Here is a 13891-nt window from a genome sequence, read left to right on the forward strand (position 1 = left end):
TCTCTCTCTCTCTCTCTCTCTCTCTCTCTCTCTCTCTCTCTCTCTCTCTCTCTCACCTCCCTTCATTTTCTCCCTCTCCATCTTCCTCCCTTTTTCCACCTCCCTCCTTTCTACCCTCCTTCTCTCCTATTCCCTCCCTCCTTTCCTTCTTCCCTTCCTCCTTCTTTCTGTCTCTCTCCCTGTCTACCTCCCCCCCTCTTTCTCTCTCCTCTCTCTCTGTTATTCCTTTCTTTTTAGATAAGATTTTACTATATACACTAGGCTGTCCTAAAAAGTTCCCCTATAGCTCAGGCTGCCCCTTGATTCTGTAATCCTCCTGCTTCAGCCTCCTGAATGCTGAAATTACAGGTGTCATTACCATGGCTAGCCACTGTGAAAGAGCTTTTCCTTAGAATTCTGTAGTTGGGGGTACACTTTCCCTTCTGATTAAGGGCTGTAAGTCAAGAGGTAGCTTATTGGGCAGTTGAGCAACAGCCTCTGAGGTCTGATGGATCTTAAGTACTTTGTGCTTGGTTAATTGGGTGACCTTTCCCACATTAAAAAAAAAAAAAGATGAATTAAAGCAGAGAGGAAGTTTTGCAAACTCTTCTGGGGGAGACAAATGTCCTATCTCACAGTCACTTTTACTTGAAACTTGAAAGCCCAGGGGCTAAGGATGTAGCTTGGTGACAGAGTGCTTGCCTAGTCCCTGTAAGGTCTGGGATCTTCTCTGTAATGTCACAGTGACAAGAATAACAAAAAAGAGGATTTTTTAAAAATGCCTTTAGCTAGTCTGGAAGAGGGAATCCTTCTATTACGAAGTAAACAGGGGCCAAACATCAGCGCGGCCATGGAGGTCATTTGGTTGCTACAAGAACTCTTTATGTTAACACTTCAAGGTCAAGATATTCTTCTTGGCTAATCAATCCCTTAGTTCTGCTGTTGAGTAAAAAGTTAGTCAAGGGAAGATGGGCCATAGAACATTTCAGATTTAATGTATTTAAAACATTTTTATCTTTTCTCCTTCTCTCCCTCTTCCTTCCTCCTTTACTCCCTCCTTCCTTCCTCCCACTCTCTTCTCCCTCTCCCATAGTGTGGGGTGCATGCTGCCATGGTGCACACATGGAGATCAGAGGGTAACTCATAGGAGTCTGTTCTCTCCTACTGTATGGGCTCCAAGAACCAAACTCAGATTTTTCAGGCTTGGCAGCAAGTGCCTGTTGCCAGTTGAACCATTTTGCTGGCCCCTCAGATTTCCTATTTAATCCCCTGAATATTAAGTGTAGTTTTACTGTTGTATTTGTACTATTATATTGATTTAAGAAGTTAAACTGTTTAACCAATGAATAAGAATTTCTGGATTTAGATTTGCTTTGAATAATAGCTGGATATTTGGGACTTCTGTATTCTTAAGAAGAATCTAGGCTTTATGAATGAGACAACAGTGACCCCAAAGGATATTTCTTCTTCTGTACTTATTTCCCAGATGAACTAATACTTGAATTTAGACAACCTTTTGTTTCTAGGAAGACAGAAGAGAGAGATAGGAGGCATGAGGTAGTTATGACGAGAACATAAACAAATGTCATGTAAACCAACTGGAGACAGTTCTTACAACTGCATTCCAATCTAGAGAAGGATATAGCAAGTTAAAAAAAAAAGAAAGGGTCAGCCAATTCCACACTGTCCAAGTATTCATGACCTCTTGATATCTGCAGCAGTGGCATTTCCAATTGGATTGTCTTTGTTGTGGAATGCAGACTTGCACATTGAAGGATGCTTAGCAACATCCTCTGCCTCTGTCAGATACTACCAACTAGTTGTGACAACCAGAGATGCCTCCAGATGTTGAGAAATATCCCATGGGGTGGAGGTACTGAATAGCTACCATTGGGAACCACCAGCATTGACCCTCAGGATATAGGCATATGCAAAGCCACCAGTGGGTTAAGAGTTCATTCATTTCACCCAGGTACACATTCTCATATCAGCCTCATGCTGACAGTTGGTAATTCTTCTTTCTAACACATCTTATTTTTATCCTCAGTTGAGGTGAACTTTCTCTCATAGGTTGTCTGGTCTCTGAGGCCACTAGGTCCTAGGTCTGCCCTCAGCTCCAGGTTGACACTTCTGTCCTCACCTCTGCCTGTAGCCTGTCTCAGGTTCCCTGGCTTCTACTCACAACATTGCCTGGAATAAACTGGTAGGCTGCTTTTAAGTTGTTTTGGTTCAAAAGCTTCCCATCCTTTTAACTTTTAAAGAGAATTTCATTTTGCATAAGCCTATAGTTCAACATCTCCCAGTAACGTCACTCTCCCACAGTTTTGTACTTTGCACCCCTCGTGGGGGTTCACTTCTATGGGTGTAGCAGAACTCATGTGAGATGCTCAGGATCTCACTTGCTCAAAAGGACCTATCAGCACAAATCCCAGGAACCCAATATGCTGTCATGTTGCGGTTCTCAAACTATCGGTGACTGTCTTCCCATTCAAGTATGATCTATGGCCCAGTGGCTACAGGAAGCTGTAGGTTGTTTTGTGCATCAAGTTTTCAAGGGTATCCTTTCCTCTATTTTATAACCTGAAGCTCTAACATCAAGTAAACTGTTTCTTTTTCCATTTTAGACCCAGCGGTGGGTTGAGGACAGGGGTGATGGGTTGATCTCTTTCACGTTATAGTTTTATGAGGACTGCCTCTGATATCAAATGTTACTAAATGTTGGGAGTACTCAGAGAACTGAGTGACTACTAGACAGCAGTGCATGACCACAGACATATTTCTAAGAATCATTGCTAATTTGCTGACTGAATATGCTTTCCGTTTTTATCCACCAAGACAGTGAACAAGAAGCACCTCCTTAGTAAAAATATAGGTTTGTGGCTTCTGTCTCAGGCAGGTTTGGGTAGGAGCATATACAAACAAATTTTATATGAGAGGGAACCACAAACAGGGAGGGGCATGCAGTTGGAGGCAGTGAGGAGTACTTAGTCCTGTGAGAAACATTGGCTGATTTCTTTTCCAAGACGTGGGATAAAAAGCTACCTTGAAAGAAAGAACAGATAGGTTTTGAGATGCAATGGCTATAGGTAAGAGAATTAGACGGAATAACATCCATGATGTATTAAAAGAAAATAAACACATACATACATACATACATACATACATACATACACACACACACAGTACACACATACATACTTATTCGTGTTAAAGCAAGCCCAATGTAGTTTAAAACATAATTTCTAAGATTTCATAATTTAGAATTGAAGACCTGTTTTTTTGTGCATTAAAAAAAATTAGTTATGGTTTTATACTGATTCTAAAGTCCTAACAGTGAAAAAATATCGTTGCTAGATTTTTAATGTGATTATTCTTTGTCTTTAAGCTTGAAGAAAAATTCCAAAGAACGGCCCACATATCCAGAGCTTATGGTGAGTGCAAACACTTTGGTGCAAGTTAGCAAATAACAGCTAGTGACATAGCCTTGACTAAGACGATACATAAATAAACATTTAGGGAGGAATTGATCCATTGAGATATGGTTGATTCCCGGGAACTGGACACAAGACAGAGTTAAGGGTCCTTTGTCACTGCTAGTTATCCTTTAAAAAATGTTTTCTTATTTATTTTATGTGCATGTGTTTGTATATTTGTGGGTACACATGTATCACAGTGCACATGTAGAGATCAGAGGACCCTTTGCTGGAGTCAGTTCTCCCCTTCCTCCACGTGGGTCCTGGGGATTGAACTCAGGTCCTCAGGCTTGGCAGCAAATACTTTTATTTGCTAAGCCATCTTGCTGGCCTTGTTAATGCTTTTTTTTTGTTGTTGTTGTTGTTGTTTTTGACACAAGTTCAGAATAAGTCATCATTCCCAGTGATGTTTGCCATGTTGGTAAACCTGGAAAACATTGATGTCCATGAATCTGATGTTTTCAAGTCTGGAAGATTCCTACTATAAATGTGGTGGAAATGTCAGTTCAGAGACTTCAATGGGATAAGCTCATAAGCCGTGTGGCCCATCGATTTTTCATAATAAATCTTGGACGAATTAGGTGATCTTCTTTCTCTCTACTTTTTGGTCTCCATTTTGGTGGAAAGAAGTATAGTAAGTCCTTTTACAGGAGTAAAGCATCTGGTCCTGGATTTATTGTTTTTCCTATCAGTAACATATGACGAGATCAAAACCTCAACACTGTTGCTCTATAATAGTGCCTCTACCTAAATAGACGTAGAACGTGGGACAAGTACATTTTGGAGAGAAATAATTTAGACTATATGTGAATGTGTGCTTACTGCCTACTACTCAGGTTTATCTTAATGACCGAGGTTATAATTTTGACGGGTGGGGGGGGAGATGTTCTAACTTCATTTCTGTTGCTGTGATAAATACATGTTAGCTTGCTTGCTTGCATTTAGCTCTACTTTGCCACTCCTAGAACAGGTTAGGACCCTCTGCCTAGAGAATGGTGCCGCCCACAGTGAGCTGGATCTTCTCACGTCAATTAACTCAGTTCAGACCTTCTCCCACAGGCATGCCCACAGGCCAACCCAGTGTACTTAATCCCTCACTGAGACTCTCTTCCCAGATGGTTTTGGGTTGTGCCAAGTTGACAGTTAAAGCTAACCACCACAGGAGAATTATGATGTTGTTCAATCCCAATAGAGGGAAGAGCAAAATTTGAGATCCTTGCTAGTGGATCTGCTAGCAGTAGTCACAGAGTGCTTTCTTCTATCCTGCCCACAGCCTCACTGTCTGATCCGCTGAGTGTGTTGTAGAAGCGCAGGCTCCTGGTATCTCTTATTGAACAGTGTTCTGGGGTAGCTGAGACACACCGTTTGGAAATATTCATAAAAGTTATAGAGGAGAGGCTGGAGAGATAGCTTAATAGTTAAGAGCATTTACTGTAGAGGACCTGGACCAAATTCAGTTCCTAGCATCCATGTTGGGCCCTGTAGCTCCAGCTCCAGAGATTTTGATGGCCTCTGTGGGTATATAAACATTCCACCTCCCCGTAAACATATACACATAATTAAATATAAAATATTAAAAATGAGTTATCAAAAGATGACCTGTGTGACCATCTCAGACATGTGTTGTTTGAGTTCTGGTGATAGGCTTTGGTTTCTTTAACTCTGGGCCATTCTCTGACTAGAAGTATTTCAGTCAGGCCATCTCCTTGAACTTCCATTGTCCCCGCTTTAAAAAGCAGTGTCTAGTATTCACCACTCAGCAGCTATATGAAAACAGATGTGTAGAGGCTTTAGTGATGGCTCATTGGTTAAGAGCACTGACTGCTCCTCCAGAAGTCCTGAGTTCAATTCCCAGCAACCACATGGTGGCTCACAACCACCTGTAATGGGATCTGATGCCCTCTTCTGGTGTGTCTGAAGACAGCGACAGTGTACTCATAGACTTGAAATAAATAAATAAACCTAAAAAATCGAAAACCCAAACAGATGTAAGGTCATTTGAGAATATATCTACATGCTTGAGTTGAAGATCTGTTCTTGAATCATTATTATTTTTTAGAAGTGATCAACTGGTGGCTTTTCCAGGCCCAACTCCCCTTTTGTGGTAGGTGTGGACATTTAACATTTAACAGATAATTTCATAGAAAGTGTGGTAGACAAGGAGTGATTCCTGTAGGATCCTACGGAACTTGGAATCCTGAAGTCTCTGTTTTATAACTAATTTCTAATATAAGAATATTTTTCTGTCGTTTACAGTAGCTGACCAGCCTTTTTTTGTTGTTGTTGTTTGTTTGTTTCTCCTTCTTCAATTTAAGTGGCCTCTTATCCAAATTTTCATCAGAAAACATTTGAGAAAAAAAAAATGTGTCCTATACATTGGCATCTGGTGTTGACGTCTGCCTTCCTGATACAATCTAACAAACACTGAGGAGGGGTTTGGCATGTCTATTAATGTAAGATTGTGTGGGCCAACCCTCCCCCCTTTATGGCATTAGTCTTTGTGGTACTGGAAATGGACGTGCCTTTTTAAGACTGTAACTATTCCCTGCTTTCCTGTGGAATTGAGGTTTTGAAATGGAAATTCTGAGTCGCAGCTCCCTGACTTCAGCACTGGGCAACACGTGCTGGAAGGGCTATTGTTTCAATTTTAGGAATTTGTAAAGAGGTAGGAAGAGGGGGGGAAAAAGATGACTTTTCCAAATAAAGGAATATTATTATCAAGGCTCCAAACCAGATATATACTTCTTATAGGATCTCCAATAATTTTCACCCTAATTCAGTGGAGGACTATACGCACCTCAAACCCCATCTTATTTGCTCATCCCCTCAAACGTCTGTTTTGGAGCATTTTTTTTTCCCACAGCAGATATTAACCAACACTTTTCTGGTAAACGTTTAGATAGTATTTTAGGTTAATGAGCCATGTAGTTGCTGTTATAACAAAGGAATTGAGCTGAAAGTAGCCATATTCAACATTGGAAGGCATAAAAAGCATGTGGCTGTGTTCCAATAAAACTTTATTTGAAAGTCAGACACTATATTAGCAACTTTTCTATTCCAATGATAAAAGAATGCAAATCAAGTCAACCTAGAGAAAGAAGGGTTTATTTGGGCTTATAGTTCCAGAAGGTTAGAACCTTTGAGGGTAAAGCCAAGGCACAGTGCAGGAGTGGGAAGCTGAAGGCCCACATCTTGAACTGTACACAGAAAGCAGAGAGAACCAACTGAGAATGGCATGAATCTTTGAAACCTCAAAGCCTGCCCCCAACTGACATACTTCCTCCAGCAAGGCCACATCTCCTAAACTTCCCCACACAGCACCACCAAGTGGGAACCAAGTATTCAAGCATCTGATCCTATGGGGGACATTTTTCAGTCGAACCACCACAGACACGGAGTTAGATTTGGTCAATGGATTATAGTTTGATGTCCCCTGCCTTAGATATTTACCACCAGAAGTAGTAGCCATGGTGTTCAGATGATTTCCCAGTGGAGTGATTGTCTTCTCCAAATATCTGAGGAAGTTCTAGATTTAAATTGCAGTATGAAATGAGGAGAGCTGAACCCACAGTCCTGGAGGTTGAGGTGTATACCCAGGATATTTTGGAGGCCTGTTAGTGATTGTGGCTTGCCTCTCTGCTTCCTGGCAGCATGTCCATGAATCTCCACGCTTTTTCCTGGCACCATAGGACTCCTAAATAGTACAGGGTCCTTTCACTGAGGACTTGGCCCTTTTTAGGGGAAGAGGCTTAAGATGGAGCTATAGCCTAGAGATTGTTTGTGGGACACCATTTGCCCACCTCCAGGTTGCTGTCCTTCCTATTCTTAGTTGTTTATAGAAGGAAACAAGTTCTCAGTGCTCTTCAACTTCAAAGCCCCACACAAGGCTCATCACAGCTTTCCTGTTGATTGGCTTGGCTGCTTGTTCTCGTGCCTCTTGTCCTTGGGCTCTCACGGTACTTTCTTATTCTGGGATATACTAAAAGACAGCTAAAGAACTTGCTGTAAATTAAAGGTTTCAGATCATATTATTTCATCCATTCATGGACTGGAGCTCCATGTACTGAGCTAGCTGACAGCAGAATAAGTGCCTAGGCAGAGCCGACAGGCACTACACTCAGCCATCCAAACAATCCAAGGCTTGGCATGTCCTATTTTGATAGTCAAGAGATTTTTGTTTTAAAGATTTATTTTATTTATATGAGTACATTGTAGCTGTCAAACACACCAGGAGAGGGCATCGGAACCCATCACAGATGGGTGTGAGCCACCATGTGGTTGCTGGGAATTGAACTCAGGACCTCTGGAAGAGCAACTAGTTCTCTTAACCTCTGAGCCATCTCTCCAGCCCAGTGAAGAGCTTTTTAAACACGTTAAAGGATCCCCAAATGTCAAGGGGGCTATGTGGAAAGCTATTAAGTACGGTGGTCAAAAACAAACAAACAAACGAACAAACAAAACAGCAAAAGACAAGACCTTGGTAACTGTGCTGCATAAGTGGTCAGTAATCAAAAGAGGTGTCACTTATTTGGCAGATAGGGGAATTTAGAATGAAGGGCTATGAATCTAGAACTTCACACTGGGCATAAGGCTCTGAGCCAGCACTCAGCCCATACCTGCTAATGGGCAAAAACAGAAGAACTTTCCATGTTCTGAGTCACAATGCTCAGCAAGGACCACCCACTATCTTTGGGGTTTTATTCCTTTGTTCCCTCCCTCCCTTGCATTGTTTCCTAAGACTTGCATGGGTGGGCACTCAGTTCCCCACAGAGCTGACTCATCTGGCCCTCTGCTGTCAGGTTTCAAGCAAATATAATTAGAAAACCTACTACTGGTAGGCAGAGTGAAGGTTGCAAACTGAACCCCTCATCAGGGAAGCAGAGTGAGTCATGACTACATGAGAAAACAGTCATATTGAGCCATTCACAGTGGCCACTGAGAGCAGCACTGCTGGCTAGTCAGAGGCCTGGGCATAGTAGGTGAGATGGAGGGGTGTGTGATTGTGGGGACCTCAAAGACTTGTCCTTTGGAGTTTCTTTACTTGGTTTCTGGTCCCACTAGAAGAGCCAAGGAACATGACCTAATGTGTCTCTCTTTAGCTGGAGATCGAAGGGTCTGTAGGTCATCACATATTATAACCCAGCTGAGTAATACAGGGGGATTGTTCTGTTACACAGAAAAAGAATGGCTTTGTCATTTGACTTGCTTTGGAATGTGGGAGTCATGCAAAGTGTAAGACATGACATTGTATTTTTCTTTAAATTGACTTAATCCGACCTGTACACAAAGAATTTTACTTTGCTTTTTTTTTTCAACCTTTAATCTCTGAGTTGAGTTTTTTTCCTGAATTGGCCAGTAGTTTGGCAGTCTACATTAGCCTGTGAATGGCTCAAACTCTTCAGGACTCAGGTAGTGTAAGTCTTAGCTGTGGGTGTGGCCTTAGAAAACGGCCTTAGCTGTCTTAGTTCAAACCCGTTTTCTAGTGTCAATCAAGGGCATGGATACCTTCCTTGCCCATTTACTGTTCAGCAACATTACTGTCTTCTTCTGCCGCCCTGTTCCTCATCCTGGGAAGTGGGGGAACCTAAGTCTGTGAAGTTTTTTTTTTTTTTTTTTTGAGACAGGGTTTCTCTGTGTTGTCCTGGCTGTCCTGGAACTCACTCTGTAGACCAGGATAGTCTCGAACTCTCGAACTCAGAAATCCGCCTGCCTCTGCCCCCAAGTGCTGGGATTAAAGGTGTGCGCCACCACCGCCCGGCGTCTGTGAAGTTTTAATTGTTCTATTGCAGCTGTTTAAAATGATTTTGCAGAGAGATGGTCTTAGCCAGTCTTTGTATTTCTGTATGGATGGAATTATGTAGCATACTTGCATATGTTACTTAAACTATGATTCTTTGTATTAGAAAGTTAGATGTATCAAAATGGGAGACGGCAAAGAGAGAGCCTTGAAGTAAGCACATCAGTAAATGTGTACTTGACGTCACAAGGAATATGAGAAATCCAGTTTGCCTCAATAGAGATATTAGCCCATTTATTAAACAGATATATTGATTTACTAATTCTTGTATATCATCAGTGCCAAGTATTAATGCCACGTATTTTTCTTCTCTTTCGCAGCAACATCCGTTTTTCACCGTACATGAATCCAAAGCAGCAGACGTGGCATCTTTTGTAAAACTGATACTTGGGGACTAGAAAGCCATGGACATGGCTGGTCGACCCTACTGTGGATTGGTATCTTTACAGGGTGAAGCGAGTTCACTACGGCGCCAACAGGAAGTCATCTTGAGATCACTGAACCCTGCCTTTCTGAGGGGTTTCCTCTCTCCATTTTTCTTTTTCCTCTCCAAAGGGGGCCTTGGAATCTCTAGCATAGGCTGAACTCTCTAGATGGATGAAATACGATAAAAGCTTAGGACTCGAAAAGGTGATTATAAATATTTAAGGGTGAGGCATCCGAGTCCTCAAGCTTCTCAGAGCTCTCGTGTTCTTTACAAAATGAATGCATCGGCCCTGGTCACAAGGTGCTACAGTAGTGACGAGATTGTAAAGTAGATTTGTAGGTGTATCCCACTTATTATTTTAATATTTATGTTTCAGTGCTTGGTTGGAAATATTCCATTTTATGCAAGAAGGGAGATACGGAGACAAGGCTGACTTGGCAGTATTTATAGGGCTTTTTATTTTTTGAGTTCGATCATGTCTGTGGTCCAGAGGAAGTTATTTAATATGCATCTTTAAGAATATTATAAAAATCTCAAGCAAAGGGACTCTTCCTGTGCAGTGTGGCTTGCAGCTGTCATGGCTGCTACTCCCACCCTTCAACTCAACTGTGGGTGATCACCGCATCTTTTGAATGAATTGTCAAAGTTAATGTTCCCCGCCTCCCTCCCCCAACTTTGGAAAACACTTGTATCATGGCTCAAAGAGTAAAAAAAAAAAAAAAATGATTCTCTTCAAATTTGTGGCATAGTATTGGTGGAAAAATGAGAATAATGGAAAGTGGTGTGCTTTTTATATTTGCCTATCTTATTTGTTCTGTGTATATGTGTTTGCATATGTGTGTGCATATTTGTGTGTGTGTGTGTGTGTACATTTTTTGAATCAAGTCCTACCTAGTGGCTTCTAGGAACACCTATATTAGTTAGGACACCTGTCAGTCATCAGATCTGGAAGCTCACAGAGGGAAATGAGGCTTTTCTGCTCTTGTGCCTCCTCAAGGCCTGCTTCTTTAACTCATGAACTATCCTGCTTTGCTGGTTTGTTCTCACATCCAATGAAGAAGCCTTACTCTTTGAAGGGCTGTGGTAAGAGAAGATAAAAGACAGCAGTCTTTAATGAAAGAAAACTTAATGAAGAACAGTCCCTTGGGACAGACTGCCAAGTTGTCACAGGCTCAGGCCGTGTCTTAGTCTAGCACCGTAGAGTAGCTTGCTCCACTTTCCAGCTCTTGCAGGTTGACTGAATTCTTGTGGTTAAAGACACCATGAGTTCTCTAGTTTAAGCATATATGGTCCTCTAGGATTGAGAAGTATTGTGAGTGACAGGGAAAAGGTAGATATTTCACTAAATAATGAGGTACTATTGCTTCGGTACAGTGTTACTATAAGGCGATTACTATTGGAATTCCTAGACAGCCTGTTGATAAAAAGGGAAGAAAAAATATTCACACTTTTTTTTTCTTTCCCTTCTCTGACCTCTTGGAATTCTTCCTTCCATCCGCCCTGGATTTGGAAGCATTAACAGTACAGTCTCCATTGCGTTATTTACATCTTCAGGACGCTCTTCTACAGGACACCTGTTTAGAGTGTGTCTGACACTTCATCTCTTTTAAAGGATACCCATTAGCAGAGCTGAGGAGGTGGCTGTCAGTGAAACACTTCCCTCTCAAGCATGAGGACCTTCATCCATTCCTGGAATTTACAAAAGCTTGGCCTTGTGGTCCAGGCAGACCTGTAAACCCAGTGATGGTGAGGTAGGAGTTAGAGACAGGCAGATTTCTGGAAGCCTATGGATGGGTTAGCCTGGCCTACATGCTGAAATTCCAGGCCAGTAGGAGACCCTGTTTCCAACAAAAGGTAGAACGTACCTAAGGACAGATGACCTTTCTAAGTGTATTGGGTGTGGCCACACTCTTTCAATCCCTCCAAACACCTCTTTGCCCAGGACCTGTTTGAATAAGCACAGCTTCGTCTGCTCTAAAGACTCATCTGTTTTATTTGTTTCTTGCTAGAAAAGTGGTATTATCCTCTTGATTGTGTCCATTCAGTGTCATATGCGCTATTCTAAATCGGAAAGTTCCTTTCTTTGACATAGAGAGAAGTCACATCTGTCTTCCTGCTCCGTTCGATCATCTTAAGAGAACAGAAAACAATGGGGGAGAAGCCTGGGGAACCAATCCTCTTACAATTTCTGGTGAAACTCCTAAAGCAAATCGTCTTTCTGGTCTGGATCTGATTATTCTTAATTGCTTGCCTACTTTGAATCACTTCTAACAAAGAGCACTGTGTGCCTGTGTTGTTTGGACTGTGAGCTCAGGGCAGGAACCTGTAAGATACCATAGTGGGAAGAGCTGCTAGTTCAAGCCTGGTACACTTTGGAGCCATTTAGCTGCCTGTGTGGGCTCCAGAGTCCTGGCCCCAGAGACTTGGAATTAGTTGGTCCGGGTCCAGCTGGGGAATTAAGAAAGAGGAAGAAAGAAAGAAAGAAAGAAAGAAAGAAAGAAAGAAAGAAAGAAAGAAAGAAAGAAAGAAAGAAACAAAGAAAGAAAGAAACAAAGAAAGAAAGAAACAAAGGAGGGAGAGAAAGAAAGAAAGGAGAGAAAGAAAAAGAAGGCAGGGGGAAAGGCCCTCATGTATTCCTGATGCACACCAGAGTTGAGGGCACTTTATCCAAAGTCAGATTGAAATGGTCCTCTGAAACGGAAGAGGATACAAATGGACACATTCAAAATGGGTTGTTGTTTTTAGTTCTTGCCCATCTTCTAAACCTAACAAGAATTTGCATATGCCAAAGTTTCCTTATGTATGGCACCCTTGGTGAGTTGTCTCAGTATTCCCTCCCCCTTTTGTGTGTGTGACGCTGAAGGCCAAGGTATTGAATACTTCAGCATATCAAACAATTAGGCCCAAGCTGCTTTGAAGACTATCACTCAGATGTCAGTATTTCTCCTGACAACTCATAATATATTAGCAAGCCTATGAGTTGTTTTAGCACAAGGCTTGTGGATGCTGAGCATATGTAATGCTGAGATTTGCTCAGTCTTTGACCAGGGAGTTTGAAAACTGAGTTCTCAATCATTGAGCCCCTGCCCCCATCCCCACCCCTCCCATATTGTTTCATTCTCTGTCTCGTTGATATTCTGAGTTTGTGTGCCTCCTTAATTATGAAGTTAAAGATTGAAGCCATGATTTCGTAGTCTAGAAGTGAAATGGATAGCGCTAGGGAGGTAGCTTAGGAGGTAAGGGAACCTGGAAGATCCCTGAAAGCTCATTGGTCAACCATTGTAGCAAATCTATTAGCATCAGGTTCAGAGAAGGACCTTGTCTCAAAAAAAAACAAACTTGGAGAGAGAGTGAAGAGAGACCCCTCACATTGACTTTTAGCCTCCACATAGGCACATATATGTGCACCCACACATACACACATGTGCTCACACCCACATCAAAAATTACATATAATACACGCATAACACATACACACATCACACATAAACATTTTTTTTAAATTGCAATAGCCAGAAGCAGCCAATAGTCTACAGTAGAGGAGACTAGTACCAAGAAAATCACTTTCCTTAATTCTCCTAATAAACTTGTCTTCTATAATCACATAGGAAGTGGAGAGGGGCTAGGATGTCATGGTTTAAACCCCAAAATGGCTTCATTAACCACAGGGTTTTGTTACCTGTGCTCAGAGCAATCACTTCCAAGAGTGTTTAGGAAAAACAAGTTTCTTTTGTCTTAAATGTGCAATAGAGATTTCTAGTTCTTAATTAATTCCTTTTTTTTTTCAGGGCTTGAGGTGGTTGTTACTTTCTCTGACTTTGACAATAAGATTTGTGTATTCACATAATTCATCAGAGTAGGTGTTCTGCTAGTGAACTGAAGAGAGTTTCTATCACACCACACACTTGGGGGATTTCAGAAAGCCTCTGAGTTTAAAGGGATTTTCTAGCTCAAGGAATCTCCTACCTTTCTGGAGGTAGCAAGTGAAATGATACTTGGATAAATGTCACCTTCGTGCCCCCCCCACCTTTTTTTAACTTTTCAAAAGGAAGAGACACTTTTAATCAGGCCATTGAAGATACACATTGTCGTTGAAAAAATGCCATGGTGAATCTCTGAAGCAACAGTTGCCACACCAGGTGAATGGACAAGCATTTCATTTCTTTCACTCTGGAGATGCCATGGTCCTCCTTCCTGGGATCTCTACTCATTGAA

The 13891-nt window shown here is 41.7% G+C and overlaps 1 protein-coding gene across 2 annotated transcripts in view; it reads left to right on the forward strand.

The window, feature by feature from the left end:
- Window positions 1-10413, forward strand: part of Map2k6 (mitogen-activated protein kinase kinase 6) — a 124018-nt gene extending 113605 nt beyond the window's left edge. For both annotated transcript variants that reach the window (XM_028761260.1, XM_028761261.1), the window contains exons 11-12: window positions 3365-3410; window positions 9570-10413. In XM_028761260.1, coding sequence (XP_028617093.1) covers window positions 3365-3410; window positions 9570-9647 — 124 coding nt within the window. In that variant the 3' untranslated portion in view covers window positions 9648-10413. The remainder of the gene's footprint in view (window positions 1-3364; window positions 3411-9569) is intronic.
- Window positions 10414-13891: the final 3478 nt, after the last annotated feature.

This window comes from Grammomys surdaster, unplaced genomic scaffold, assembly GCF_004785775.1.
Source record: "Grammomys surdaster isolate TR1022 unplaced genomic scaffold, NIH_TR_1.0 126906, whole genome shotgun sequence".
Taxonomy (NCBI): Eukaryota; Metazoa; Chordata; class Mammalia; order Rodentia; family Muridae; genus Grammomys; species Grammomys surdaster.